Here is a 26,922-nt window from a genome sequence, read left to right on the forward strand (position 1 = left end):
CCAAATCCTGGCCGGCCGGCTCTGCTCTGCAGGGATTCTGCGGAGCCGCTGGCCAGCTCTGCCAGCGGCCAGACATCTGGCCGCTGGCTAGCAGGGACGCAAATGGCGGTGGCTGCAGCCGCCACCGTTTGCGTCCCTGCAGTCAGCTGTGATAGTCTACGTAAATGTTTACACAGCCTATCACGGCTGAGTAAAACAAACAAACAAAAAAAGCTTTTACGCAAATGGCGGCGCCCATGGGCACCGCCATTTGTGTTCCTTATTTTGGCACATCTTAGTCTACGTAAAGATTTACGTAGACTAAGACGGTGAAAATAAGGGGAACGCAAATAGCGTAGCTTCTACACTATTTGCGTTCCCCTTATTTTCGCCGTCTTAGTCTACGTAAATGTTTATGTAGACTAAGACGTGCCAAAATAAGGAACGCAAGCCGCCATTTGTGTATGCGCTTAAAAAAAAAAAAAATCAGCCGTGATAGGCTACGTAAATCTTTACGTAGCCTATCATGGTGTTTTTTAAAAATCTAGCCATCATAGGCTACGTAAATCTTTATGTAGCCTATCAAGTGTTTTTTTTTTTTAAACTGGAAATGGTGGCAGTGGCAGCTGGTAGGAAGACCGGCCGCTGCCGCCACCGAACCACTGCCGGAGCCGCTGCCGGAGCCGCCGCCGCCAGGACGATCCGCCCAAGTTAAGTCCCGTCCCGGGGGTGGGGGGGTGGCAGACCGTTCCGCCACAGAGTTTGGGGGGCCGAATGCACTGGCATTCGGCCTCCCCGAGATCCGTAGCAGAATTCTCTGACATCCCTACATATTATGCATAAAACTGGCCATACCAGACAGACAAAGGAAACCAGCACATGGTGCAGACCGAAGGTGGACCCCCCCCCAGGCACCTGGGCAAATAAAATCACTGCCAGTAGGATAATTGTGAAGATGTTTGATTGAAGCCCAGTGTGTTGCAGGTTTTAGAACCCCCTTTTCAAGGGTATGCTGCAACAGACACAAAAAAGGTACATAAATAGCACTCATTAAAATATTCTGCACTCATGAAAACCTTAGTTTACATGATTTATAAACAAATCCTTTCACACACAAAATGCAGAAAGGACAGGTAATATTGACATTAATCTAAACTAGCACAGAAGTCTTTAACAACAAAACCCTTATTAATAATCTAAGATATTTTACATTGTTTTCTGCTGCACCTTGTGGTTTTAATTTTTGTGAACTGCCCAGAGAGCTTTGGCTATTGGGTGGTATAGAAATGAAATAAAAAAATATAGTAGAGAAGACTTTTAAAAATAAAGCGTTTTTAGTAATAACCAACATGATCTAATGCAGTAACATATTCTGAGAAACCAGCAAGAAATATTTGAAGGGTCCAGAATACATCCCTTAGCAAACAAACCTTAAAAGACTCCATAGGATCTTCAAAGACTCTCTTAGCGAGACCTTTCCGAAACATTAAAAATACAGCAACATCCACCTTGAAACCCTGATTGCATGCTTTTCCAAGACAGAAAATGAGTTGCGAAGTGCACATTCCACACAGGCTACTCCATACTGGAAAATCAGGCATTCTTATACACGTAGCCAAGACATTCTGGGTGTGGTGAGCTGCAGCACTTTCAAAGGGATACTACATTTATTTTCAGTAGTATTGGAAGTACAAAGTGTACTTGCGAGTAAGCTTATAGACCAGAATGTAAAAGGTTCTCCACACTCATTATCGTGAACATTAGATCCTGTTACAGTAAGGTTTAGGGATGCAGGTAGGGATGGACGAAAGTCCCTTACCTGTCCTTGAAGCTTGCTTCGCGGTGGGGGGGAGGCGCTTCGCTTCTCCCCCCGAAGTTCATGAGAGGTGGGGGAGGCGCCCCTCCCCGCCCGGCCGAAATTCAGGCCGGGCGGGAGGCGCCCCATCCCTTGCCGGCGTTATTCAGGCTGGGTAGAAGAGCCCCATCTACCCGGCCGTGAACCCCCCCCCAAAAACACCCACCCCCGTGATAGGCTACATAACGATTTACGTAGCCTATCACAGCTGACTTTGGAGATCTAGCCGTGATAGGCTACGTTAATCATTACATAGCCTATCATGGGGTTTTGTTTTTGTTTTTACTGCACTTGTAATGGCGGCGGCAGCAGCCGGTTGAAAGACCGGCTGCCGCCCCCGCCCCTGACAAGGACCCGACCAACCGCCGCCGGGACCCGCCGCCGGGAGGAACATTCGTGAAAGGTAAGTCCCATCCTGGGGGGGTGGCGGGGGGGTGGCAGAGAATTTCACTGACAATTTCGGGGGGCCGAATGTGTTGGCACTCGGCCCCCCCAAGTTTCGGGGAGAAATTCTCCCCCATCCCTAGATGCAGGAGAAATCCACCATGGACTCAAGTGAGGCCAGTTTCCAAGGAATCCCAGCTCCAGAGTCTGCAGCAGACCGGCTGCACTTACCTCCGGGTCCAGAGGAGTTCCCGTGGGGCGGCTCTCCAGCTTCCTAAAAAACTAGGGATGTACGAAAGTCACTCACCGTTTCGCGGAATCTTTCACGAAGGGGGCAGAGGCGCTCCATCTGTCCCCCCGGAATCCTCAATGGGGGGGGGAGGCACTCCGTCCATCCCCACAGGAATCCTCGACAGCTGGCTCCACTCTGTGGGGATTCCGCGGAGCCGCCGGCCGGCTCCACCAGCAGCTGGACATCTGGCCACTGGGTAGCAGGGACGCAAATGGCGGCATCTGTAGCCGCCGCCGTTTGCGTCCCTGTATTCAGCCATGATAGGCTACGTAAGTCTTTACGTAAGTCTTTACGTAAGTCTATTATGTCTGGGGAAAAAAACCAAAAAAAACCAAAACGCGTACGCAAATGGCGGCAGCTATGGCCGCCGCCATTTGCTTTCCTTATTTTTGGCCATCTTAGTCAAATATTTATGTAGACTAAGAAGGTGAAAATAAAGGGGAACGCAAATAGCGTAGTGGGCGCTATTTGCGTTCCTTTTTGATTTGCCATTTTAGCCTACGTAATTTTTTTTTTAAAACCCAGATGTAAAAAAAACACAAGCGACCAGACTGCAAATGGCAGTGGCGGCAGCCAGTCGGAAGACCAGTCGCCACCGCTGCTGCTGCCGCCGCCGAAGCCATGGCTGGAGCCGCCGCTGTCCGGAACATCCGTCCCAGGTAAGTCTCAACCCGGGGGGGATCCGTGGGGGGCAGGGGGTGGCAGGCTGTTCTGCCATGGATTTCGGGGGGCCGAATGCACTGGCATTCGGCATCACCGAGATCCGTGGCGGAATTCTCTGACATCCCTATAAAAAACGTGATACATTAATGATGTTTGCAATTAGGAAAGTCACAGCTGTAAATGACGTATTGTACACCATCTGCAGCTGTAAGGCACTTACTTTTACCTAAATACAACGGTAAACAGCTGTATAACGGCTGTACGTTTTCTGCGATAGGTTAATGGCAGCCACCATTGGTGTATCGTGCTCTTTAGAATGCCAGAGAGTTGCTCTGCCAACTCTGTCAGATGCAGCAGGGCTCCAGAGGACTCTGCAGGGGCTCAAGCAGCTCGAATTGCCCCTCAGCAGAACCCCCCTCCCCCAGACCGGACAGTGGGGTTTTTCGTACATCTGTAGTAAGGATGTAACTTCCAGATTTTCATTAAGTCCAAAAAATGACAAACTTTTTAACTTAAGTATCCAACACAATTTCCTTCTTAATAGGGACTTATCACCCACATGGTTCACTGTGTTTTCTATAGCCCCGATGATTAAATCACTGGCAATATGTATGATCCTGAAAGTATGGCACTAAAGGAGAGCCAGCTGTGGTATTTCTAATATTATTCAAATGTTCACTGGTGCAGTTTTTTTTAAAGGTCTCTTAGTTTGCCCTTCATAATTTTTGTTTACAAGGGCACTGGATAACATACACCACATTATCACTATTATGAATGGACAAATGGTAAAGAACATAAACCCTTTTCATCAACAGGATTAACAAATGACAAGCACTGTGAGTAAATATGCAGAATGCACCATGTCCACAGGGGTGGTGCCCTGTGGGCACAGAGGCATCCCTTAGGGCTTGTTGTTGAGGATCCGAGGGAAGGTCGGTATTGACATTGGCTCTTCCCTGGGGGAATGCTTCAAAAGCTATGCTGTTCTGGGCCATAAGTTATGGTGTATGGACTAATACATATAGGGGTTGTTTTTTTCTCCTTACAGGTTCAGATGACATCATAAACCTGCTGTTCTTAAATAATGCATCCATTCCTAGAAAAACGTTGGAATGGCATTCGATATCATGTTCAAAAATCCTACCTTCATTAACTGCCCTTCACTAAAATTACCTATTTCTGTGGCTAATTTTGTAAAGAACGTTGGGAAGCTTTGATTGGGGACCTCAACGGATGCTGTCATGATTAACGTAACTTTAAATATCATTGTTCAAAACATACCTGCCTTCATCCTCATTTTAATATCCTTTGGGTTTGCAAGAAATGGTGTTTGAAATCACTATTGAACACCACTTGTCTTGTTGTGTGTCAAGAAAAATATGCAATCGGCACTCCTCAAAATGCTTTGGTAATCAGATGGATATATAAGGGCCACTACACCTCATATTGTTAGTAACAGCTGAGGAGTTGTGGGGGAGCAAGTAGGATTGGGACCACAGTGTACAGTAAGGGGCATGGCCCTTTTCTCCCACATCAGGGTGCTGATGAAAAACTGCTATCCTAAAACTGCAGTTTGCACCAGAAGGGAAGCTCCCACAGACACCAAGAGCAACTCTCATTGCACAGCAAAGAAACAGCTATCAGGGTTTCTAATTCAGACCAGGCAAAGGATGAAATAATAACCCTGCTCCCCCTGCCATTGTCCTGATACATCATCACCATGGTTGCTGTTTATTTGCAACAATACTGTATAAGAGCACAATGGCTAGTCTTGTGATGGTCCCATCTAGATTGATGCTTAAACCAGAGGTTGTTTGATCCTAAAATTCTTCAATAGCAAAGAGGGAGGGTGATAGTAAGAAGAGCTGAGATCTGGCAAGGTCCCATTCCAATCAATGCAAAATTATTTACGAATTCAGTATACCTATTCACTTAATACATGATGAAACAGATGAAGAGAAGTGTCCACAGACTTCCAAGAAATACTGTCAGTTGTATGATTTGTCTAATGGCTATACTGTTTCTTTCATCTAACACTTTTGACTAATTATTACCATCTGAAAACTTTCAATACTAGGGATGGCAGAGAATTCCACCACGGATCTCGGTGAGGCCGAATGCCAGTGCATTCGGCCCCCCGAACTCTGTGGCAGAACGGCCTGCCCCCCCCGCCCCTCCGTGGATCACCCCGGGATGAGACTCACCTGGGGCGGATCGTCCAGGCGGCGGCGGCTCTGGCGGCAGCTGTGGTGGCTGCAGTGGCTGGTCTTCCGACCGGCTGCTGCCGCCACCATTTCCAGTCATGTAAAAAAATAGAAAAAGATGTGATAGGCTACGTAAAGATTTACGTAGCCTATCATGGCTAGTTTTTTTTTTAAAAAAAACACGACGTGATAGGCTACGCAAATCTTTACATAGCCTATCATGGCTGGGTGGGTTAAAAAACAAAACAAAACCACGTATGCAAATGGTGGCGGCTACGTCCGCCGCCATTTGCGTTCCTTATTTTTGCCTGTCTTAGTCTACGTAAATATTTACGTAGACTATGACGGCGAAAATAAAGGGAAATGCAAATAGTGTAGTGGCCGCTACGCTATTTGTGTTCCCCTTTATTTTCACCGTCATAGTCTATGTAAATATTTACGTAGATTAAGAGGGCAAAAATAAGGAACGCAAATGGCGGTGGCCATAGCCGCCACTATTTGCGTATGCAGTTTTTGTTTTTGTTTTAACCCACCCAGCCATGATAGGCTACGTAAAGATTTGTGTATGCGGTTTTTTTTTTTACCCAGAGCCCTCCGCAGCCAGAAATCTGGCTGCGGACGGCTCTGGCCTGGCTGGGCCTGGCCGGCTGCTCCGCAGAGCTGCCGCGGAGCACAGCCATCCACGGAGGATTCCGGGGGGGTGGAATGGAGCGCCTCCCCCCCAGCGAGGATTCTGGGGGGAGGGACGGAATGAATCCCCCTCCATCAACATAATCCGCGAAAGGTAAGTGACTTTCGTACATCTCTATTCAATACACACTTGAGAGGAGTACACAAGATGTCCCTCTCTAGATTTTTAGAACTCTGCCTAAAGTAGGCATGGTGGAGAATTCTGCCACAGATCTCGGTGAGGCCAAATGCCAGTGCATTCGGCCCCCTGAAATCCATGGCGGAACGAAGCCACCCCACGAAATGGGGCCGGAACAGAGCACATACCAGCTGTCATCTGTGCTGCATAGCGAATGGCAGCTGCATCCGCCGTAGCCACCATTTGCGTTCCCTGTTTTTTTTCATGATAGGCTACGTAAACATTTATGTAGCCTATCACAGGCTGGTGTAGGGATGCAAATGGCGTCCCCTACACAGTATGCCATTTGCGTCCGCGCCAGCCAGGCAGCGGTTGGAGGCCTTGCTGCGGGTTGGCCCAGCCGGCGGCTCCGCAGCCTGACCACAGAGCGAAGCCAGCTGGGCAGGATTCCGGAGGGGAGGAACGGATTGCCTCCCCCCCCATCGAGGATTCCAGGTAGAGGAACAGATCACCTCCCCCCACCTGCGGAACCTGGCGGAGCCAGGTAAGCGGGGTTTTGTACACCCCTAGCCTAAAGTAAATACACCAGGGGGGAAAAGAAGGAAAAAGAAGGAAAATAATAATGGATTTGATTGGTTAGTTTTATTTTAAATAAAACAGACAGGATCACCTTCACTTATGATTGACTGGCTGGAAAATGAATTATGAAGGAATTCCCCCAAACATAAGATTCACAGATTATTTTTTCCTTATTAGATGATCTCTGCAATTGAGAGCGGGTCTCAGCACAATAATGTAGCATTTGGGGAGAAAGATGCAACTGAGGAGACCAGCTCCAGAGGCCAAGATGGAGAAGATCTCCACAGCCACCATGGACTTCCCCTTGGTGCTCACATAAGTGGGCACAAAGGAGACCCAAACACTGCAAAACACCAGCATGCTGAAAGTGATAACCTTGGCTTCATTAAAGCTGTCAGGTAATTTCCTTGCAAGGAAAGCCACCATGAAGCTAATGAAGGACAGGAAAGCCATGTAGCCCAAGACAATGTAAAACATCGTGACTGAGCCTTCATTACATTTCAGTATGATCTCTCCAGCCAGGGAATAGAAGTCCATGTTTGGAAACGGGGGAGAGGTCACTAGCCAGACAGCACAGATTACACCTTGGATGAGGGGACAGGCCAGGACAATGCAGTTTGACAATTGTCTGCCCAAAAGTTTTCTTGCCATGTTTCCTGGTTTGGTTGCCATGAAGGCCAGAATCACCATGATGGTTTTTGCCAGAACAGCAGAAACAGCAACAGAGAAGATGATGCCAAAAGCAGGTTGTCTGAGAAGACAAGTGACAATTGTGGGTTGACCGATGAACAGGAAGGAGCAGAGGAAGCAGAGCAGGAGGGAGATGAGGAGGATGTAAGTGAGGTCTCGGTTGTTTGCTTTTACAATTGGTGTGTCACCATGTCTAATGAAGATTACCAGCACTACAGATGTGATCAGAAAGAGGAAAAGAGCTAGAGAAACTAAAAGAAAGCCCAGTGTCTCTTGATAGGAAAGGAAGTGGATCTTCTTGGGAATGCACTGGTCTTGGTTCCTATTTGGATGCTGATCTTCGGGGCAGGATTCACAGTGATCTGCATCTGGAAGAATCAAAAGCGACTGAAGTTTCTCAAACATGGCATAGATGTTCTTTATATGGGGACAGTTCAGCCAACAAAGGAGATGGAAATATCCATTCCTAGCTTACTATACACCTCAGGGTACAACTCCCCTTTTATTATTTTCTCTTTGAGCTTCAGCACCAAATGTCATAAAATCAGAATCAGAAAAGGTACAAAATGCCTTTTCTTCACCTCCATATGATTCCCCCCATAGCAGCCTCATGTTCCATAATCTGCAAGGAAGAAAAACCCAAATTATGTAACTAGAAATTAAAAGCTGGTAGCTGTAAGAGTGTAACCACTGTCTGACACCTGCAGTGCATTCTAAATGGGAAAAACAAATGATTAATAACTATCTGTCATTTTGTTTAGATGATGGACTGTTCTCTAAGGAGTTGTTTGGTGTAGAGGATGGGAATAGGTGACAAAAATCACTAGAGTGAAAAAGGGCTACAGATTCTGTACTTGCAAGTATTAATAATGTACTGAGAGTTGTTTTATTTTTTAAACAGAAAATGTCTTCAGAAAAGTGTGAATATTTTACAAAGCAGTTAAGCACAGAGCCATGCAATCCACAATGGCATTTATGAAGAAAATATTCATAGGTTAAAAGGCTGGCTCTTCTCCTTGTCTATGATCATCCCCTTGGTCCCACTCCACTCTGAGCCCATTAGGCTCTGTCCTTTTTTATAGCTTTCAACATCTGAGCTACCTGTCCAGTTAGAAAATCTCCCTTCGGGACAACGGTCACATCTGTAGCAGCAAATGAGCTTCCCCTCTGGAACTTTTCTCCAGTGCCCTGGAGAGCACCTCTCCACACACCTCGCAAAGGGTTGCTTCTAAATGGAAAGAGAGAAATAGTTGAGGTTTTACATGTGATGGCTATTGCACTAAAAAGGACTTGGAATTCATCAACAGTGTTTCCCATTACAGGACGTATAGGATCACCAATTTTGAGAGGCCAAATCTTTTCTTGATGTTGGCAGGTTACTTAGAACCATCAGACTAGACGCTTATATAAAATATATTCTCAGACACAAACACAAGCATTGGAAGCTGCCTTCTACCAAGTCAGATCCTTGGTCAACCTAGCCCAGTATTGACTGTGCAGACTGGCAGCAGCTCTCTGGGGTTTCACGAAGGGGACTTTTTGCTGCCCTACCTAGAGATGCTGTGGACTGCAAATACTGCATGTAAAGACTATTTTTTCTCATTGATCAACGTTCCCTCCCTGGACTGAATAGGCCTTTGGACTCATCTAGAATGGCACGTTCTGTTCACAAGAGATAGAACTGCAACGTTCTTTAGTACTCCAGTGACATTCACTTCAACCCCACCTCTGTGGCCCACGCAGTAGCATCAGACTGAATAGTGAAGTCTTGGCCTGGGGGAGCTTCCGGGTCTGTATATCCAACTTTCATGTGAGCAAAAGATATATTTGGGATGAAAATCCAGTTCACAATGTCATATCTCTCCCCCTTTTTATAGAAAGAGACTTCATCCCCAGCACTGTTGTTAAAATGAACGTTCCTCAAAGCAGCAAGGATCTGTAATGGAAGAGACACTTAGAAATGGGTTAATTGTTAATGAGTTCTGGTGTCTTCTAACATAATGGGCATCAAGTAGGGATACTTCCTTTTTTTCTGTACTCCCTTTTCAATACTTCAGATGTGTCTTCATTGGGAACTAACTGGTTTCATATGCTTGCACTGTGGCTTTTTGTGGCTGATGTCTACTTGTTCTAGTTCACCTTTGTATCTTTGACTGGGAGAAGGAGGGAATTTGTTTGGAGCAGGAAATAGACTGATATGGGGGTCTTTAGCTAGATGGCATGAAGGACAAATCAAACCAGACAAATCAAATCAAATTTGATTCAAATTTGCGCCAAGCCGATGGCCGCTGCGATTTGTAACAATGTTCATACAAAGATGCATAATTAAGCAGAAAAAACAGTAATACTGTCTAATACCCATAAAAATCTATTGTTGACAAATTGACTAAGCAAATAAAACATTTAATACAATTAAAACTAACATTATATAATTAAAGCTCAAGTGGCCTTGCTGCGCCCACTTTGATAGCAATTACTAAAAATTCGCCATTTTTGCTGTAACCAATCTATCACGGTCCTCAAAAAGGAGGTTCACGTAATAATCAGCTGGGTGCCCTGGATAGGGCAGTAATAAGGGGGTAATTAACTCTTCACAGGCATTTCTATACAAAGAGCAAAATAACAGCTCATCGGCTACGGTTTCGATACTTCCATCTCCGCAGACACATTCCCGATTTTGAAATGGGATTCTCTAATAGTGGCCTTCGAGGACTGCAGAGGGAAGCACATTAAAATGTGCACATTAAAAAGCTTTTCTGTGTTTAGGGTAGGATAGCTGCTGTAAGTATGGCAAGGGCTTGTGGGTAAAACAAGGTGAGGACTGTCTAAGGTAAGGGCGTGGCAAGAAGGAAGATGTGGCGGTGGGGGCGGCCTGCTTTCGCTTTGGCAGCTTGGTGAGGGGAGACGAATACTGCTGTATACACTAGAACTTATGTTTGGGGCTACTACTAAGTGTTTGGGGTTTGCTTGATTCCTCCCTTCTCAATATCCACAATGTATTTTAAATACATAATATCACTGAAGCGCTGTAAGTCTCCACTACTTTTTAATCACTTATCCAGGGTGACCCTTTTCTTCCAGGATCAGAGCACTGATAAAACACCAAGGCACTTCTGTAAGGTGGCCAAATCTGAAGGAAGATGTTACCTGCCATGGGTGAATATTCAGAAGCCTCTTGCCTGCCCCCATCATTCTATGTTTGGATCCAGATGAGGACACAGCTTGTAGCGCATGTGCCAAGGAATAGACAGCATTGTAGATGCTGTAGCTGTGTCTGGACATGGTGATTTCAAACTTGTGGCCCGACAGGTCCTGTACCTCCTCCTTCCCAGTACAGTTTCTCCATCCCATTGGAGACGTTTGGCCTGATTTCAGAAAGTGACACTCAAATGCCCATTCCCACCACTTATTGAGAAATGGATCTCCTTGTGGCTGGAGTGGATCTAAAGCCCAGAGAAAATACTTAAATCCTGGCACATCCCTTCTCTGGACCCTGAAGTGCAAAGCACCATGGAAGAGCTTGGCCATGTCTAAATTTAGTCCCTTAGCAGCACTTTCCCAGTGGGCTGTCAGGATCCAAACCTTTCTAAATGGGGTCTTGGTCTTTTCTTCATTAACATCCAAGAAGACAGTTAATATGTTCATAACACTGGTGTCCCCAAAGACAATAATCACTTGGGGTTCAAACCAAGAACTAGGAATAGAGCCAGCTAGTGCTTGATGTATTAGGAGATGATTTGTTAGCTTGAACATTTCAGTGAAGGCCACACAGATGTCATTCTGCTTGAGCATTGGTGTCAGTGTCTGGATGAACCTTTCCCCTCTCTCATCAGTTGAGGCAATCAGCCCAATCCAGTTCCAGTGGAAATGCAGGAGCAGCCATACCAAGGCCATATATTGAGCAATGTCATCAGCATCAATCCGGTAGAAGGAACGAAATTCTGTTTTCTCTTCCTGAACATGGTTGAACAAACCATAACAGAGCTGAAGGAAGGAATTTCCTGTTAGCCTGTTGCAGAGAGGTTTTCTGGCAGTTTAAAGACTGACACATTTTAAATGGCATAATTTTCCATGGACTACTACAGCTGACTTCAGATTCATGAAGTGCTATCCAGAAGGAAGACAGCCATTTAAAACATCTCTAAATATAAAATACAACTCTATGATGTCATTGAGGTTCCTCACTAGTGTGGATTTCACGCCAAAGGTCAGAGCTGCCATGGAGGTAACACTGACACAGCTTCTAGCCATTGCCCCTTAAGTTCCTCCACTGCAAACACTTTTTGTTTTCATCCTAAGGTGCGTGGCTGAAACATAAACTCTTTCATAGAATCATAGAATAGTAGGGTTGGAAGGGCCTACAAGGCCATCGAGTCCAACCTCCTGCTCAATGCAGGAATCCAAGTCAATGAAGGAATTCAAGTCATATGGGAATGTGCTCCAATACATGAAACACTGACAAATGTTAGATTGTTGTGGGGTTTGTGTTCCCCCAATCACCAGAGGGGTAGCTCTGTTAACTGATTGCAGCAAGAATAAGAAGACTTCTGACACCTTTCTCATTCATGAGCCTTTAAGGTGTTGCAAGACTCTTTGTTATTTCTCCCAGTGCAAAACCTTTTAATACAGAACTGACCCGTTGCTGGCTGTGAATTGTCATGCAATAGCCACCTGAGATTCCTGGCTACTAACAAAGGTTTTGCAGGGCAGGTTATCCATGGTCAGAAGGCCCATGACTCCTGCTATCTGGAATCAAAGCAACACACCCACTGCATGGGAAAATCTGTTTTCAAAGACTGGCCTGTCCATCTTACAGTTCCTGAGTTCTGCAGGTCCCCCATGTCTGTACCCACATGAATCCCCTTACCTGTGGGATCTTGAAGATGCCCATTAAGGATGTAATCTCTCTTGAGGATTTGGAGTCAAGACCCCCAATAACAGAGAGCAGTTTATACTTCCTGTCACATTTATAATTAGGGAACATTTGCCCCCGTGTGGAGAGGAGACACAGACTGTTAAAGTAGGTGGATCTTGCAATGTTGCTGTGGTCATAGATGTGAAAGCCAAGGGTGTGGTTGGGTAGGAGAATTGGATCCTTGTTGATCTCCTTGATGGCGAACGCCAAGGCCAGGACTTGCTGGTAGTGCTTGAATATCATCCTGCAATGATATCACAGCAAGCAAAAAACCCCTATCATGGCAAGCAACGCCCCCCAAAACCCCGCGTATGCAAATGGCAGCGGCTACGGCAGCCGCCATTTGCATTCCCTATTTTTCGCCATTTTATCCTACGTAAATATTTACATAGGATAAAACGGTGAAAAAAAGAGAACGCAAATAGCACCCACTACGCTATTTGCGTTCCCCTTTTTTTGCGCCGTAATAGCCTACGTAAATATTTACATAGGATAAAACAGCGAAAAATAGGGAATGCAAATGGCAGCCGTCATAGCTGCCGCCATTTGCGTATGCAGGCTTTTTTTTTTTTTGCTTGCCATAATAGGCTACGTAAATACTTATGTAATCTATCACGGCAGCCTGACTGGACACAAATGGCAGCCGCTACAGCAGCCGCCATTTGTGTCCGCAGCACCCCATCCGTGGCTGGAACTCCGGCTGTGGACGGCCCCGGCCGGCTGCTCTGCAGAGCCGCCGCAGAGCAGAGCCGGCTGGGCAGGATTCTGGGGGGGAGGACCGGATCGCCTCCCCCCCCATCGAGGATTCCAGGGAGAGGGACGACGCGCCTCCCCCCCCACACACCACAAATCACATCCACGAAAAGGTAAGTGACTTTCGTACATCCCTACAAAATATACATTTATTGCTCAAACAGAATGATGGAATCACAAAACTTTGTAATGATGAAATAAGCAAAACATATTATTACATGCAATGCAATTAGGAAGATTAGAAGCATAATAGAAATTGTGGCATGCATATTTCTCAGTAAAATTAAAGTTCCATTCCTCTCAACCAACACAGCAAGTCACCAATGAGATCTTGTAGTTATCTATCTGGCAAGCATGGTCTGCAGATATTAGGTAGTCATATTTGGTAGGCTTCTCATTCTCCCAGGTTCTCTCTGGGCAATCAGATCAAACCCTTGCTTTTTATACCTCTTTATGTTGGTGACCACATTCTAAGCTTCAGACCTGGCCATACCATTACTCAGGGGCGTAGCTAGCTTCTTAAAAGATCCTGGGCACAGGCCCATAACACACATTTGCATATCTATCTATCTATCTATCTATCTATCTATCTATCTATCTATCTATCTATCATCTATCTACCTACCTACCTACCTACCTACCTACTTACGAATCTAAGCACACCTCTAATATCTTTCTCTGTGTATGAGTGTGTGCGTGTGCGTGTGTGGTGTGTTCATGTGGTGTACTTGTGTGTGTGTGTGTGTGTGCGTAGATTACATACATACAGAAGTGTGCACTGACCCCCCACCCCACTTCAACTCAGACCCCGATTCAGCATTTTGGGAAACATCCTGCTTATTTATTATTATTATTATTATTATTATTATTAAATTTATTAATCGCCCATCTGGCTGGTCACCCAGCCACTCTGGGCGATGTACAAGATACAATAAAACAGTTTAAAACAATAAAATTCTACAATAAAAACATTTTCTAAAATACCCTAACCCACCCCAAATGCCTGCCTGAACAACCACGTTTTTAATGCATGACGGAAGCTCATTAAAGAGGGGGCATGATGGAGTTCCCTAGGGAGGGAGTTCCACAGAGTGGGGGCCACCACAGAAAAGGCCCTCTCCCTCGTCCCCACCAGTCTAGCTGTCCTGGCTGATGGGACAGAGAGAAGGCCATCCGAGGCTGATCTTGTTAAGCGGCCTGTCTGGTGCTGCTGGAGGTGCTCCTTAAGATAGACTGGGCCGGAACCATATAGGGTTTTAAAGGTCAAAACCAACACCTTGAATTTGGCCTGGAAAACAACTGGTAACCAGTGCAACTCCTTCAGCACTGGAGTGATGTGATCTCACCAGCGGCTGCCTTTAATCAGGCGAGCCGCCACGTTCTGTACCAGCTGCAGTTTCCGAACCGTTACAAGGGTAACCCCACGTAGAGCGCATTACAGTAGTCTAAATGAGAGGAGACCAGGGCATGTACTACCGATGGGAGCAGATGGTCGGGAAGGAAGGGGCGCAGCCGCCGTATCAGATGGAGTTGATACAGCGCTGTCCGGCTCACAGCTGACACCTGAGTCTCCATGGACAGCTGGGAGTCCAAAATGACCCCCGGGCTGCGGACCTGGTCTTTCAAGGGTAGCTGTACCCCATTCAACACCAGGCCAACATCTCCCAGCCTCCTCTTGTCTCCCACCAAAAGTACCTCGGTCTTGTCAGGGTTCAGCTTCAGCTTATTTCTAGGGGTGAACGAAAGTCACTTACCTTTTCTCGCAGCTTTTTCGCGGTGGGGGGGAGCGCTTCACTGCTCCCCCCGCGAAGTTCAGGCCAGGGGGGGAGGCTTCCCGCCTCGCCCGGCCGAAATTCAGGCCGGGGGGGGAGGCTTCCCGCCTCGCCCGGCCGAAATTCAGGCTGGGGAGGAGGCTTCCCGCCTCGCCCGGCCGCGAACACGAAAGTAAAAAAAAAAAAAAAAAAAGTCCCCTGATAGGCTACGTGACGATTCACGTAGCCTATCACGGCTAGATCTGCAAAGTCAGCCATGATAGGCTATGTGAATCGTCACGTAGCCTATCACGGGTGACTTAAAAAAAAAAAAAAAGCGCGTACGCGAATGGCGGCCCCCATAGGGAGCCGCCATTCGCGTTCCTTATTTAGTTGCTGTAGTCTACGTCAATGTTTACGTAGAGTACGGCGAAAATAAGGGCAACGCAAATAGCGTTGCCCTTATTTTCGCCGTAGTCTACGTAAAGATTGACGTAGACTACAGTGACCAAATAAGGAACGGGAATGGCAGCTCCCTATGGGGGCCGCCATTCGCGTACGCGCTTTTTTTTTTTAAAGTCACCCGTGATAGGCTACGTGACGATTCACGTAGCCTATCACGGCTGACTTTGCAAATCTAGCCGTGATAGGCTACGTGAATCGTCACGTAGCCTATCAGGGGACAGTTTTTTTTTTTTCTTTCATTGCAATGGCGGGGGCGGCAGCCGGTCCCGCCCCGCTCGAACACCGGACGAACCACCAGCCGGACCCGCCGCCGGGAGGGACATTCAGGGAAGGTAAGTCCCGTCCCGGGGGGGGCGGGGGGCGGGGGGGCGGAGGATTTCTCCCCAAAACTTGTTCGGGGGGCCGAACACGTTGGCGCTCGGCCCCCCGAAGTTTCGGGGAGAAATTCTCCGCCATCCCTACTTATTTCTCCCCATCCAGCCACTCACTGTCTCCAGACATTTGGACAGGGATTCTACAGCCAACCTTGGTGAACCTTGGTGAACCAGAAGCCAACCTTGGCTTCTGCTCAGGCCAATTTATAGTCAGACCACTTCAGCTCAGCACCAACCCTAAGTCATGGATTGGAAAAAAGAGTCTTTATGCTTCCTGTTGACTACCAATGGGAAATTAGAAAAATAACCTGCATGTTTTTTTTTCTCTTGGTCAGAACTGGATGATAATTTCAGGCATAGTAGCCCCCTAGAAGAGGATTACAGCTGCCCAGTGTCAGAAGAATAGGTGCAGGGTATAGTTTGATTTCCATTTAAAGAGAACTCCCAATAACATTTTTATTCCTTGGAGGAATTAGATAAACATTTTAGGATTCAGTGCCCCATCAGAGGAGATCATGTTTGCCAAATTTCAGAATGATAGCCACAAGATTTTTTGTGCAATGATGGCCTTGACATTTTGAGGTCTCCAAAAGAGGACATACCTATCTCTCTATGTTCTTGGCGAATCATTGTTCTGAAAATTACAGACATCTTAGAGGTGTCCCTACGTAGGAAACCAGCAATGTTTCAGAGGGATAGGTGAAGCAGATCATGTGGAAGGGGAGTTCCCCAATTTCAGGGAAGGATTTGCTTTGGGATTTGCTTTCCCTTCCATTCACGCCTTCCCCAATAGGTTTTAAGTAAGTCTGTATGAAAATACACAGGTCATTAGAGGTGTCCCGCAGTCAAGAAACCTGCAAAGTTCCTGAAGGATATACGTTTATGGAAATTTAGAATTACTAGAATTGATTTACATTTCACCAATGTTAGCAGCAAGGGAACATGGGTGGGAAGGTGCTACTGCACTCATGTCATGCTTGCGGCTCATTGTATCTACCTCCCCATAACTTCATTTGTGCCAAGACTTCAGCAGGATTCAGCCAATAAGTCTGTTTTCAAAACTAGGGCTAAATTATGGAGAAACTCTGAGCATGTATCGAGTGCCTTTCCCTCACCACTGAAGCAAAACAATTCATTGCAAGCAAGCTCCCAACAGTGGTTCATGTAAAAAACATAGAAACCCCAAACACAAATGACAAAACATGCATAGGACTGAGCTGAAAGGGTAGTCAATTCTAGGGAGGGTGGAGAATTTCTCCCCGAAACTTCGGGGGGCCGAGCGCCAACATGTTCGGCCCCCCGAACAAGTTTCGGGGAGAAATCCTCTGAACCCCCCCGCCCCCGCACCCCCCCCGGGACGGGACTTACCTTCGCCGAATGTCCCTCCCGGCGGCGGGTCCGGCCGGCGGTTCGGCGGGTGTTCGAGCGGGGCAGGAGCGGCAGCCGGTCTTTTGACCAGCTGCCGCCGCCGCCATTGCAATAAAAGAAAAAAAAAATGCCCCCTGATAGGCTACGTGATGATTAACGTAGCCTATCACGGCTAGATTTGCAAAGTCAGCCATGATAGTCTACGTCAATCGTCACGTAGCCTATCAAAAAAAAAAAAAAAGTGCGTACGGATAATGGCAGCCCCCATAGGGAGCTGCCATTCCCGTTCCTTATTTGGTCGCTGTAGTCTACATAAAGATTTACGTAGACTACGGCGAAAATAAGGGCAACGCTATCACAGGGGAGGTTTTTTTTTTTTTTTTACTTTTCTTGTAATGGCGGCGGCGGCAGCCGGTCAAAAGACCGGCTGCCGCCCCCGCCCCTGACCAAGACCTGCCGAACCGCTGCCGGGACCCGCCTCCGGGAGGGACATTCGTGAAAGGTAAGTCCCATCCCGGGGGGGGCGGGGGGGTGGAGAATTTCTCCCCGAACAACCTTCGGAGGACCAAATGCATTGGCACTCGGCCCCCGAAGTTTCGGGGAGAAATTCTCCCCCATCCCTACCAAGGTCTCTCCATTTTAGCAGTACAATATAAGGTGGGAGGAAGACATTTGTTGCTGCTGTTATTGCACAATTGGGACTCAGAAATGTTTGCTCCTCTACTTCAGATCACCCAGAAATCGACCTTCCCCACCCATAGTCTTAGATGATGTCCGGGGGGGGGGGGGTAGATGGGTCAGCATTTCTTAGTTATTCTGAAATTCCTAACATGAAACTAAATTATTGCTTAGCTCTGCCTATGCTTTTTGCAGCAAACAGCCTCTTGAAAAAGATAAGTTATTCTCTCAGTTAGCGATATATGATGCCAAACTCTGGCCAGGTACCCACTGTGCCCAGCTCAGTTCAGAAGAGGACTCTGCAAAGCCAACTTTTGGATTAAAAATCTGATTTTTTAAAATTTCAAACTCCATTACAAGTAGACCATAATCCAGTGACTTTGGGGTGGGGGTAGGGTGGGGATACCATATGAAGTATCCTCCCAACTTCTTGGTTGAGTCCCAAAATCCCTGCCTCCGAGTTCCCATTCCCTGCCTTACACACACACACACACACACACACACACACACACATCTCTCCAAACATCTCACCTTGCAGCAGGAGAAGCAGCAGCAGGGCTTGGCTCCCTCAGTCTCTGGAAATTATAGTTCTTAGGGTTCCTGTGACATTACCATAGCACCATCAATCGTGCCAGAGAGGGGGGAGGAATGAAGCTCTGGCTCAGAATGGGACCATAGCTCAGTGTGACAGAGCACATCCTTTGCATGCGGAAGGTCCCAGTTTCAATCCTCGGTTTCTCCAAATAAGGCAGGAAAACCTCATGGCTGAAACCCTGGAGAACCGCTGCTGCCAGTCAGTGTTGACAATACTGGGCTAGATGGACCAACGCTCTACATAAGAACATAAGAAGAGCCATACTGGATCAGGCCAAGGGTCCATCTAGTCCAGCATTCTGTTTGCACAGTGCCCAACCAGCTGCCCACAGAGGACGCAATATGACTCAGGCTGACTCAGTATAAGGAGCTGACTATGTTGCTATGAAGCCGGAGAAGAACTCTCAAGTCTCTAGTTCTCATTACATTGATGCCAAATCATGAGACACCTGGAAGTACCCCTCTAGTCTAAAAGCAAAGCAGGCAAACATCTACCCCAGACCCCTTGTGGATACTTACAAATTAACAGTGAAGAACTTTGGTGGGGTTAAACTATGAAAATCTTGTGTCTCTTTATAATGATGCATGCCAAGCGGTAAATTCCCACCGACAATGAGGTCTCCTGGGCTGTTATAGGCTTGCAGTTCAATAGGCCTGGTCAAGAGGCAAGTGGTCCTCAGCATCCTCTGGGTGGCTTGAGGAACAATCCAAAATACCAGCAGCAGCCAAATCATCAGTGGCACAGAGAGACCTTCCCTTCTAGTTCAGAGACAAAGACAACCTGAAAAATACTGGACTTCATAGACACTAACAGGGGAATTAGATCCTAGCAAGCAATGACCAGAAAGTGATCAGACGCCACCCCAGCCCCACATGGAAAGGCTCAGAGTGTTTTTATATTATGCACATTTTCTCTTGGATTTCATTGTTATTGACTCGCTGGATGGACATCCACAGGAGATTCTTCAGGAATTACTGTCATTTTCACAATTCCAGGGTAGCAAAAGGGACCACAGTCCCAGAACACTGAGTCCCTTTGCTCCATGGAGGGAATTAAGAAAAAAGTTTGTGCCACTGTTTGCTAGGGGTCTACAAACCCCACTCGCCCATCTGGTTTGGGGCATCTGGGCGGGGGGGGGAGGCAATCTGTCCCTCCCCCCGTAACCTTCCCTGGCCTGCTTCACTCTGCGGTGAGTCCCTGGCCTGCTTCACTCCACTGCCGGTCTGCGGACACAAATGGCATCTGGCGTAGCGGACACAATTTGCGTCCCTGCTTTAGCCATGATAGGCTACAGAAATATTTACATAGCCTATCACAGCAAAGAGTAGCTAAAGTAGGGACGCAGATGGCCAGCAGCTAAAGCAGGGACACAAAATGACCCGGAACGGTCAGCAGCAAGTATCCATCTGGGGAGAATTTCGCGGGGTGGTGGTGGGGGGAGTAGTCTGTTCTGCCACGGACTCTGGGGGGGAGTAGTCCATTCCGCCACAGACTCACGGACTCATTGGAGTCCATGGCGGATTTCTCCGCCATCCCTACTGTTTGCTCCTGTGGGGCAGATGGGCACAGAAATTTGACTTGTCAGGTTCTGGCCTTGGGCTTGTGTGGATCTTAGAACCTAAATCTGAGATGGAGTTTGAGCTTTTCTGAAGTCTGTTAGCCCAGATTGATGGCTGTGAAAGTTGGGTATGGCAGAGACATGCTCAGTGACAGTTTTAGTACTATTTTCCTATTCACTAAATGCCGAGTAGGGATGGCGGAGAATTTCTCCCGTTGCCCTTATAGCGTTATATATAGAAATAGCGTTGCCCTTATTTTCGCCGTAGTCTATGTAAATCTTTACGTAGACTACAGCGACCAAATAAGGAATGGGAATGGCGGCTCCCTATGGGGGCCGCCATTAGCGTACGCGCTTTTTTTTTTTAAAAAAGTCACCCGTGATAGGCTACGTGACGATTGACGTAGCCTATCATGGCTGACTTTGCAGATCTAGCCGTGATAGGCTATGTGAATAGTCACGTAGCCTATCAGGGGGCGTTTAAAAAAAAAAAAAAAAAAACTTTCGCGTTCGCGGCCGGGAGAGGCGGGAAGCCTCCTCCCCGGCCTGAATTTCGGCCGGGGCAAGGCGGGAAGCCTCCCCCCTGGCCTGAAGTTCATGGGGGAAGCAGCGAAGCGCCTCCCCCCCCCGCGAACATCCTTCAACGACAGGTAAGGGACTTTCGTCCACCCCTAATGCCGAGGGGAAATCGAAGTGTGTATTACCTCACATTTTATGAAGTCTTATGTAAGGCACTTTAAGCTGACTAATTTATTTAATGATGATCAGATTTGCAGATGGCACAAAATTGGGTTTGATAGCTAATACCTTGGATGACAGAAACAAAATTCAAAGTAATCTTGATAGACTGGAACGCTGGGCTGAAAATAACAGAAAAACATTCAACAGGGATAAATGCCAAGTTCTGCACCTAGGAAAAAGAAACCAAATGCACATTTACAAGATGGAGGGATACTTGGCTCAAGCACGAAGGATCTTGGAATTGTCATGGATCACAAGCTGAATATGAGCCAACAATGTGATGTGGCTGCAAAAAAGGCCAATGCTATTTTGGGCTGCATTAATACAAGTATAGCTTCCAAATCCTGGGAAGTACTAGTTCCCCTGTACTCAGCACTGGTTAGGTCTCATCTGGAGTACTGTGTCCAGTTCTGGGCACCACACTTGAAGAAGGATGCAGAGAAGCTGGAGAGGGTTCAGAGGAGGGCAACAAAGATGATCAGGGGACTGGAAACAAAGCCCTATGAAGAGAGATTGAAAGAACTGGGCATGTTTAGCCTTGAGAAGAGAAGACTGAGGGGAGATAGGATAGCGCTCTTCAAGGAGTTGAAAGGTTGTCACAGAGAGGAAGGCCTGGATCTCTTCTTGATCATCCCAGAGTACAGAACACGAAATAATGGGCACAAGTTACAGGAAGCCAAATTCCGGCTGAACATCTGGAAAAACTTCCTGACTTTTAGGGCAATACGACAATGGAACCCATTGCCTAGGGAGGCGGTGGGCTTTCCCACCCTGGAGGCGTTCAAGACGAGGCTGGACAGCCATCTGTCAGGGATGCTCTGACTTGGGTTCCTGCACTGAGCAGGGGGTTGGACTCGATGGCCTTGTAGGCCCCTTCCAACCCTACTATTCTGTGATTCTATGACAGAACACATGGCTGGTGGGGGAGGTTCTCTGATAATACTAGACTCCGCCCAGAAGCATCTCAGGAGCAGCAGAAAAAAGCACATTCGAGCACCACATGACCGGTTTTGTACCAGTTTTGTACCACGGGATAATTCCCAATCATTGCTCTGACTTGGATTTCTGCATTGAGCAGGGGGTTGGACTAAATGCTCTTATAGACTATTCTATGATATATATCCGAGTCTAAGCACACCTCCACTATATCTCTGTGTGTATGTGCCTGTGGTGTACTTGCATGTGTGTATAGATTACATACATACAGAAGTGTGCACTGACCCCCAACCCCACTTCAACTCAGACCCGATTCAGCATTTTGGAAACATCACCACTGAGCACTTACATTCTCCCCCTACCAATTCTATTCCCCTCCATGAAACCATCCCTCCTCATCCTATCATCCTTCAGCAACTCTTAAAAACAGATGTCTTGTTTCTTGCAACTCCTCTCTACCTCCTCCTTGTTATGCACAAGCTCTCATTGTATCTTCTTCCCCATAACTTCATTTGTGTCAGGAATTCACCGGGATTCAGCCAATAAGTCTGTTTTCAAAACTGGGGCTAAGTTATGGAGATACTCTGAGAATGTACTAAGTGAAATTTTCTAGAAAATTGCACATGCTACCTGTGACTAGCACAAAAACCACTGGACCTAACTGCCTGAAATTAGGCAAGTTTAATAAGATACATCGGGGCTACCAGGTGTCATGTATTTATCATACAAGATAAAAAAGTTATGTCCATTTCTGTTTTCCAATGTTAAAAAAAAGGCAATTACGACAGCTCAGAAGATCCAGGGCACAGCTCAAATGATCCGGGTCCTGTGCCCAGGTGGGCCTTCTGTAACAATGCCCCTGCCATGACTACCATTTCTCTCAGGGTAGCTAGGCTTGCCATGGACACCAGCAACTCCTAGATGAAGCTATCCCTGCTAAGCTAAGCAGCTTCCTGGTTCCTGTACTTGACCGACCCATTTCTAGAAGTCTTCCTTCATTTCCAAGAATGCTTTCTATTACCACAGTTCTCTCACAGAGCAGACAGAACTAATCACATCTGTTACTGATCACTTACAGCGTACACAGATAATTAGAAATAGCACTCCCATGAAATACAATGAATGCTGATCAACAGTACATGTCACATTCATACTCTGTAACACTTTTGCCAACTCCAATGGTTTGAAGAGTGACTGTTAGCTCAATAAAAGACTGTGGATTGCAGGCTGAGTCTCTGACTATTTTTATTGTTCAGCGGGAGGGCCTGGAAACTGGACACTAAGAATAGTTTTCCTCAGGAGCTATATTGACCACTCTTTTAAGTACATAACAAAATATGAAAACTGATACCATAATAATGTTTTCCAGTTAGTGACGATTATAATTTTTCAGTGGTGTACTGGTCGATAAAGCAAAATAGCCAAACATATTCTAATAGTGAGTGAGATATATTTTCTGGAGAAAACTTCAGTATTGTACTGAATGAGGAAATTCTGGTTTCTTCCAACTCCCAAGAAGTTAAGAACATAGTCATGCTCCAAAAGCCAGTCTGCTGTGGCAGCCTACGTCCTTCACTCACAACTTAACAATACTAGTGGAAAGCCTGTGCTGCCGCGGGCGCTGTCAGTCTGAGAATGACTGGATGAAAATAGGTTTGGGCGTCATCCTTGTGACTGGAACAACTTTCAGGGGGCAATTCCTTTTTTCCCTCCCTCTTCCTGTCTCAACATTCCAATTACCAGCTTCCCTTCAATGACCACCGCAATAATATGACCTCTTCCCACTTCATTATTGCAAGCCCCCCACAACATAGCAAATGGGGTCTTCCAACCCACCTCCCGCCCTCTCATTCACCCACACAGTTAGTCTGCTTCATTCCAACAGGAACCCCCTTGGATTACATGAAAGCAGAACAACCCCACCCCGCCTTTGTTGCAGGGATACAGGGTGTTCCAAGCCCCCACCCAAAAAGCCCCATTCCCACCTTCAGCTGGGCTTAAAAAATGAAAGGTGATATGGGGCAGGGAGAAGAAAAATGCTTCCTTTCTCTCACCTGGCCTGAGCCAGAGCCATCCAATATGGTGCTGGTCTTGCGCCCCACCCACTCCTGCCAGCAGCAACCCCTCCCTCCCGATTCGCTGATTCGTCCCCTTCAAATCATTACAATCCGAGGGGTGGGGGAGCATGGCTGTTGACCCTAGCAGCCACTCTGCAGCCTAGCAGCACTCCATGAAGCCTGCCTGAGAAGCAAAGCAAATAAAGATGAACCCAAACAGAAACAGAAAAAAGGAGCGGAGGTCAAAAACACATGATGTCAGATCAGGCGCTGTTTGGTCCATTCTTTTTAAACAGATCATTTAGCGTTTCCATTTCTTAAAGTTTCAGGTTGAAAAGATGTGATGACAGATCATAGAGCAATGGGAGTGTGATTGACATGGAACAATTAAACATACTGCTTGAGCTTTGAACCTTTTCAAAGGTTCAGACATTTCTGCATGTCTACAGTTCTCAAGCTGCAGTTTAAAAATAAAAATCATTGAACAAGATTGGTCTGGTAGGAGTAGAAACATTTTGTTTTTTAGAGGAGTGGCCATAGTTCAGTAATGGAGCACGTCCTTTGAATGTACCTGGTCCTAGGATCAATCCTTGGCATATACAGGCAACCCTGGGAGAGGAAGACCCTGGGAGAGTTAGATACACCTTGAAGAGTTGCTGCTAGATACTGAACCAGAGGCAGCTCCTGGGGTTTCTGTTTGAAGCAGCCCTTTAGTCAGAGCCATGAGGACTGGCATCTTGCTTTAGTTTCAGAGAAAGGACCAAAAGAAGACCTGCTTTGCACATGGAAGCCCCCAAGTTCAATCCCTGACATGATGTAGGAGGGGTAGTGTTAAACACCCAAACTGCTCCTGCCCCCAGTCTAATAAAACTCAGCCTCTCACACTTTCAAACAGCTTCTAAGATGCTGGGAGCATCTGAGAGCAAAATGTGAATCTTGCATCTCATTCAGATTTACTTCTCACCCTTAAGGATCTGAGCAAGGACACACACACACATTGTCAGCCCCAGGTTTTTTAGAGCCCTTGGGCAAGGCACCCTCAGTGGGCCCCCTCCGTCAGTGACTCAACCTTCTCACTGCTCTTGTCACTGGCTTCTCCTCCTCCTCTTCCTCATCATGGCTCACACTTGCTTGCTTGTCAGCTAGAGAGCCAGGGAACAAGGAGGCTGTGGCATCTGCTGGCCCTCCTCCTCACCACCTCCATTTGCTGATACGTTATAATCACAGATCCTTTCTCCTTATTAGATGATCTTTGCACTTGAGATTGGGCCTCAAGAGAATAATGTAGCATTTGGAGAGAAAGATGCAACCCAGGAGACCAGCTCCAGAGGCCAAGATGGAGAAGATCTCCATGACCACCATGGATTTCCCCTGGGTGCTCAGGTAGGTGGGCACGAAGGAGACCCAAACACTGCAAAACACCAGCATGCTGAAGCCAATAAACTTGGCTCCTCACTAGGAAAGCCACTGTGAAGCTCACAAGGGCCAGAAAACCAATGTAGACCAGGACAGTGTAAAACATGGTGACTGAACCTTCATTGCATTTCCCTATGATCTCTCTACTCAGGGAATGGAAGTCCAAGTTTGGGAATGGGGGAGAGGTCACCAGCCAGACATTACAGATAACACCTTGGATAAGGAGACAGGTTAGGACAATGGAGTTTATCCATTGTCTCCCCAAGAGTTTTCTGGCCATGTTTCCTGGCTTCATGGCCATGAAGGCCAGAACCACCATGAGTTTTTTTGCCAAAATAGAAGAAACAGTAACAGAGAAGAAGGTGCCAAACATAGCTTATTGAAGAAAGCAGGTAACCTTCATAGGTCGGCCGATGAATAAAAAAGAACAGAGGAAGCAGAGCAGGAGGGAGATGAGGAGGACGTAGGTGATGTATTGGTTGTTAGCTTTGACGACTGGCATGTAATGTTGTTTAATGAAGGTTGCCAGCACTACAGATGCCATCAGAAGTCCCCCAGCACCACCTTCTGAGACTGTTCCTCCAGAACGGACCGGAACCACTTTAAAACTGTGCCTCCCAAGCCCAATTCAGAAGGATACCATGGTCGATGGTAGCGAAGCATCTGAGAGGTCCAGAAGAACCACCAGGGTTGCACTCCCCCCATCCATTCCCCGGTGCAAGTCATCAACCAGGGCGACCAAGGCTGTTTCTGTCCCATAACCATGCCTGAATCCTGAGTGGAAGGGATCTAGGTAAACAGTGTCATCCAAAAAGGCTTGGAGTTGTGAGGCCAACACACCCTCCAGCCCCCTGCCCAAGAAGGGCAAATTTAACACATAATTATCTGAAACCATTGGATCTAAATTCGGTTTCTTCAACAAAGGCCTCACCACAGCTTCTTTCAAAGCTGCAGTGGCCTCACCATCTCAAGGAGGCATTGACTACCTCGCTGGTCCAGATATCCATCCCAGCTCCGGCAGATTTCTCAAGGCAGGATGGGCAAGGATCTCAAGGGCAAGTAGTAGGACCCAGTCCTCCAAGCAGTTTGTCCACATCCTCAGGTTGCACAAGCCGAAAGGTATCCATAACATGACTAGATGATGCACCAGCCCCATCCATATCAGACTCTGTCAAAACGATGGCATCCTGGTCAGCATGAATATGAGCTATTTTAGCTGCAAAGTGTCTGGCAAATTGTTCGCAGCAGGCCTTTGTGGGGTCAAGTTGTTGTGTTCCAAGGCCTACACCCAAGATGCCCTGAACGTACGGATGGGCGGATTACTTACCCTGTTCCGGGTGGGGGCATCCGCTGGGGGGGGAGGCGATCCGTCCCTCCCCCCGGAATCCTCCCCAGTCAGGCTCCATTCCGTGGTGAGTCCATGGAGCCGCCGGCCGGGCCCGCCCGCAGCCAGACTTCCGTCCGCTGCCAGGCTGCGGCCGCAAATGGCGTCCGGTGTAGCGGGTCCCTGCGGCCATGAATGGCTGCCCCAGTCTGCGGGTGCCATTTGCGTCCCAGCGTTAGCTGTGATAGGCTACGTATATATTTATGTAGCCTATCACGGCAAAGAATAGAGAAGCAAATGGCGTAGCAGACGCCATTTGCATCCCTACTCTTTGCCATGATAGGCTACGGAAATACTTATGTAGCCTATCACAGCTAACGCAGGGAGGCAAATGGCGGCCGCAGACTGGGGCAGCCATTCATGGCCACAGACCGGAGCAGTGGACGGACCGGACCGGCTGACGCCAGGTAGGGTCTGTCCTGGGAAAATTTCGTGGGGTTGCAGGGGGGACTGCTTCGTTCTGGATTCTTTAGACTC

At 47.2% G+C, this 26,922-nt stretch overlaps 1 protein-coding gene across 1 annotated transcript; it reads right to left on the reverse strand.

The window, feature by feature from the left end:
- Positions 1 to 6,809: 6,809 nt before the first annotated feature.
- LOC146340937 (vomeronasal type-2 receptor 26-like) lies at positions 6,810 to 26,640 on the reverse strand. The gene is made up of 3 exons (XM_084808230.1): positions 26,389 to 26,640; positions 8,556 to 8,682; positions 6,810 to 7,822 (listed from the first exon to the last, which is right to left on the reverse strand). The coding sequence occupies exons 1-3, from the start codon at positions 26,605 to 26,607 to the stop codon at positions 6,924 to 6,926; spliced, it is 1,245 nt and encodes a 414-aa protein (XP_084664356.1). The 5' UTR covers positions 26,608 to 26,640; the 3' UTR covers positions 6,810 to 6,923.
- Between the last annotated feature and the right edge of the window lie 282 nt (positions 26,641 to 26,922).

This window comes from Heloderma suspectum, chromosome 6, assembly GCF_057233095.1.
Source record: "Heloderma suspectum isolate Gila_16-S chromosome 6, 16-S_ref, whole genome shotgun sequence".
In the NCBI taxonomy this organism is placed as follows: Eukaryota; Metazoa; Chordata; class Lepidosauria; order Squamata; family Helodermatidae; genus Heloderma; species Heloderma suspectum.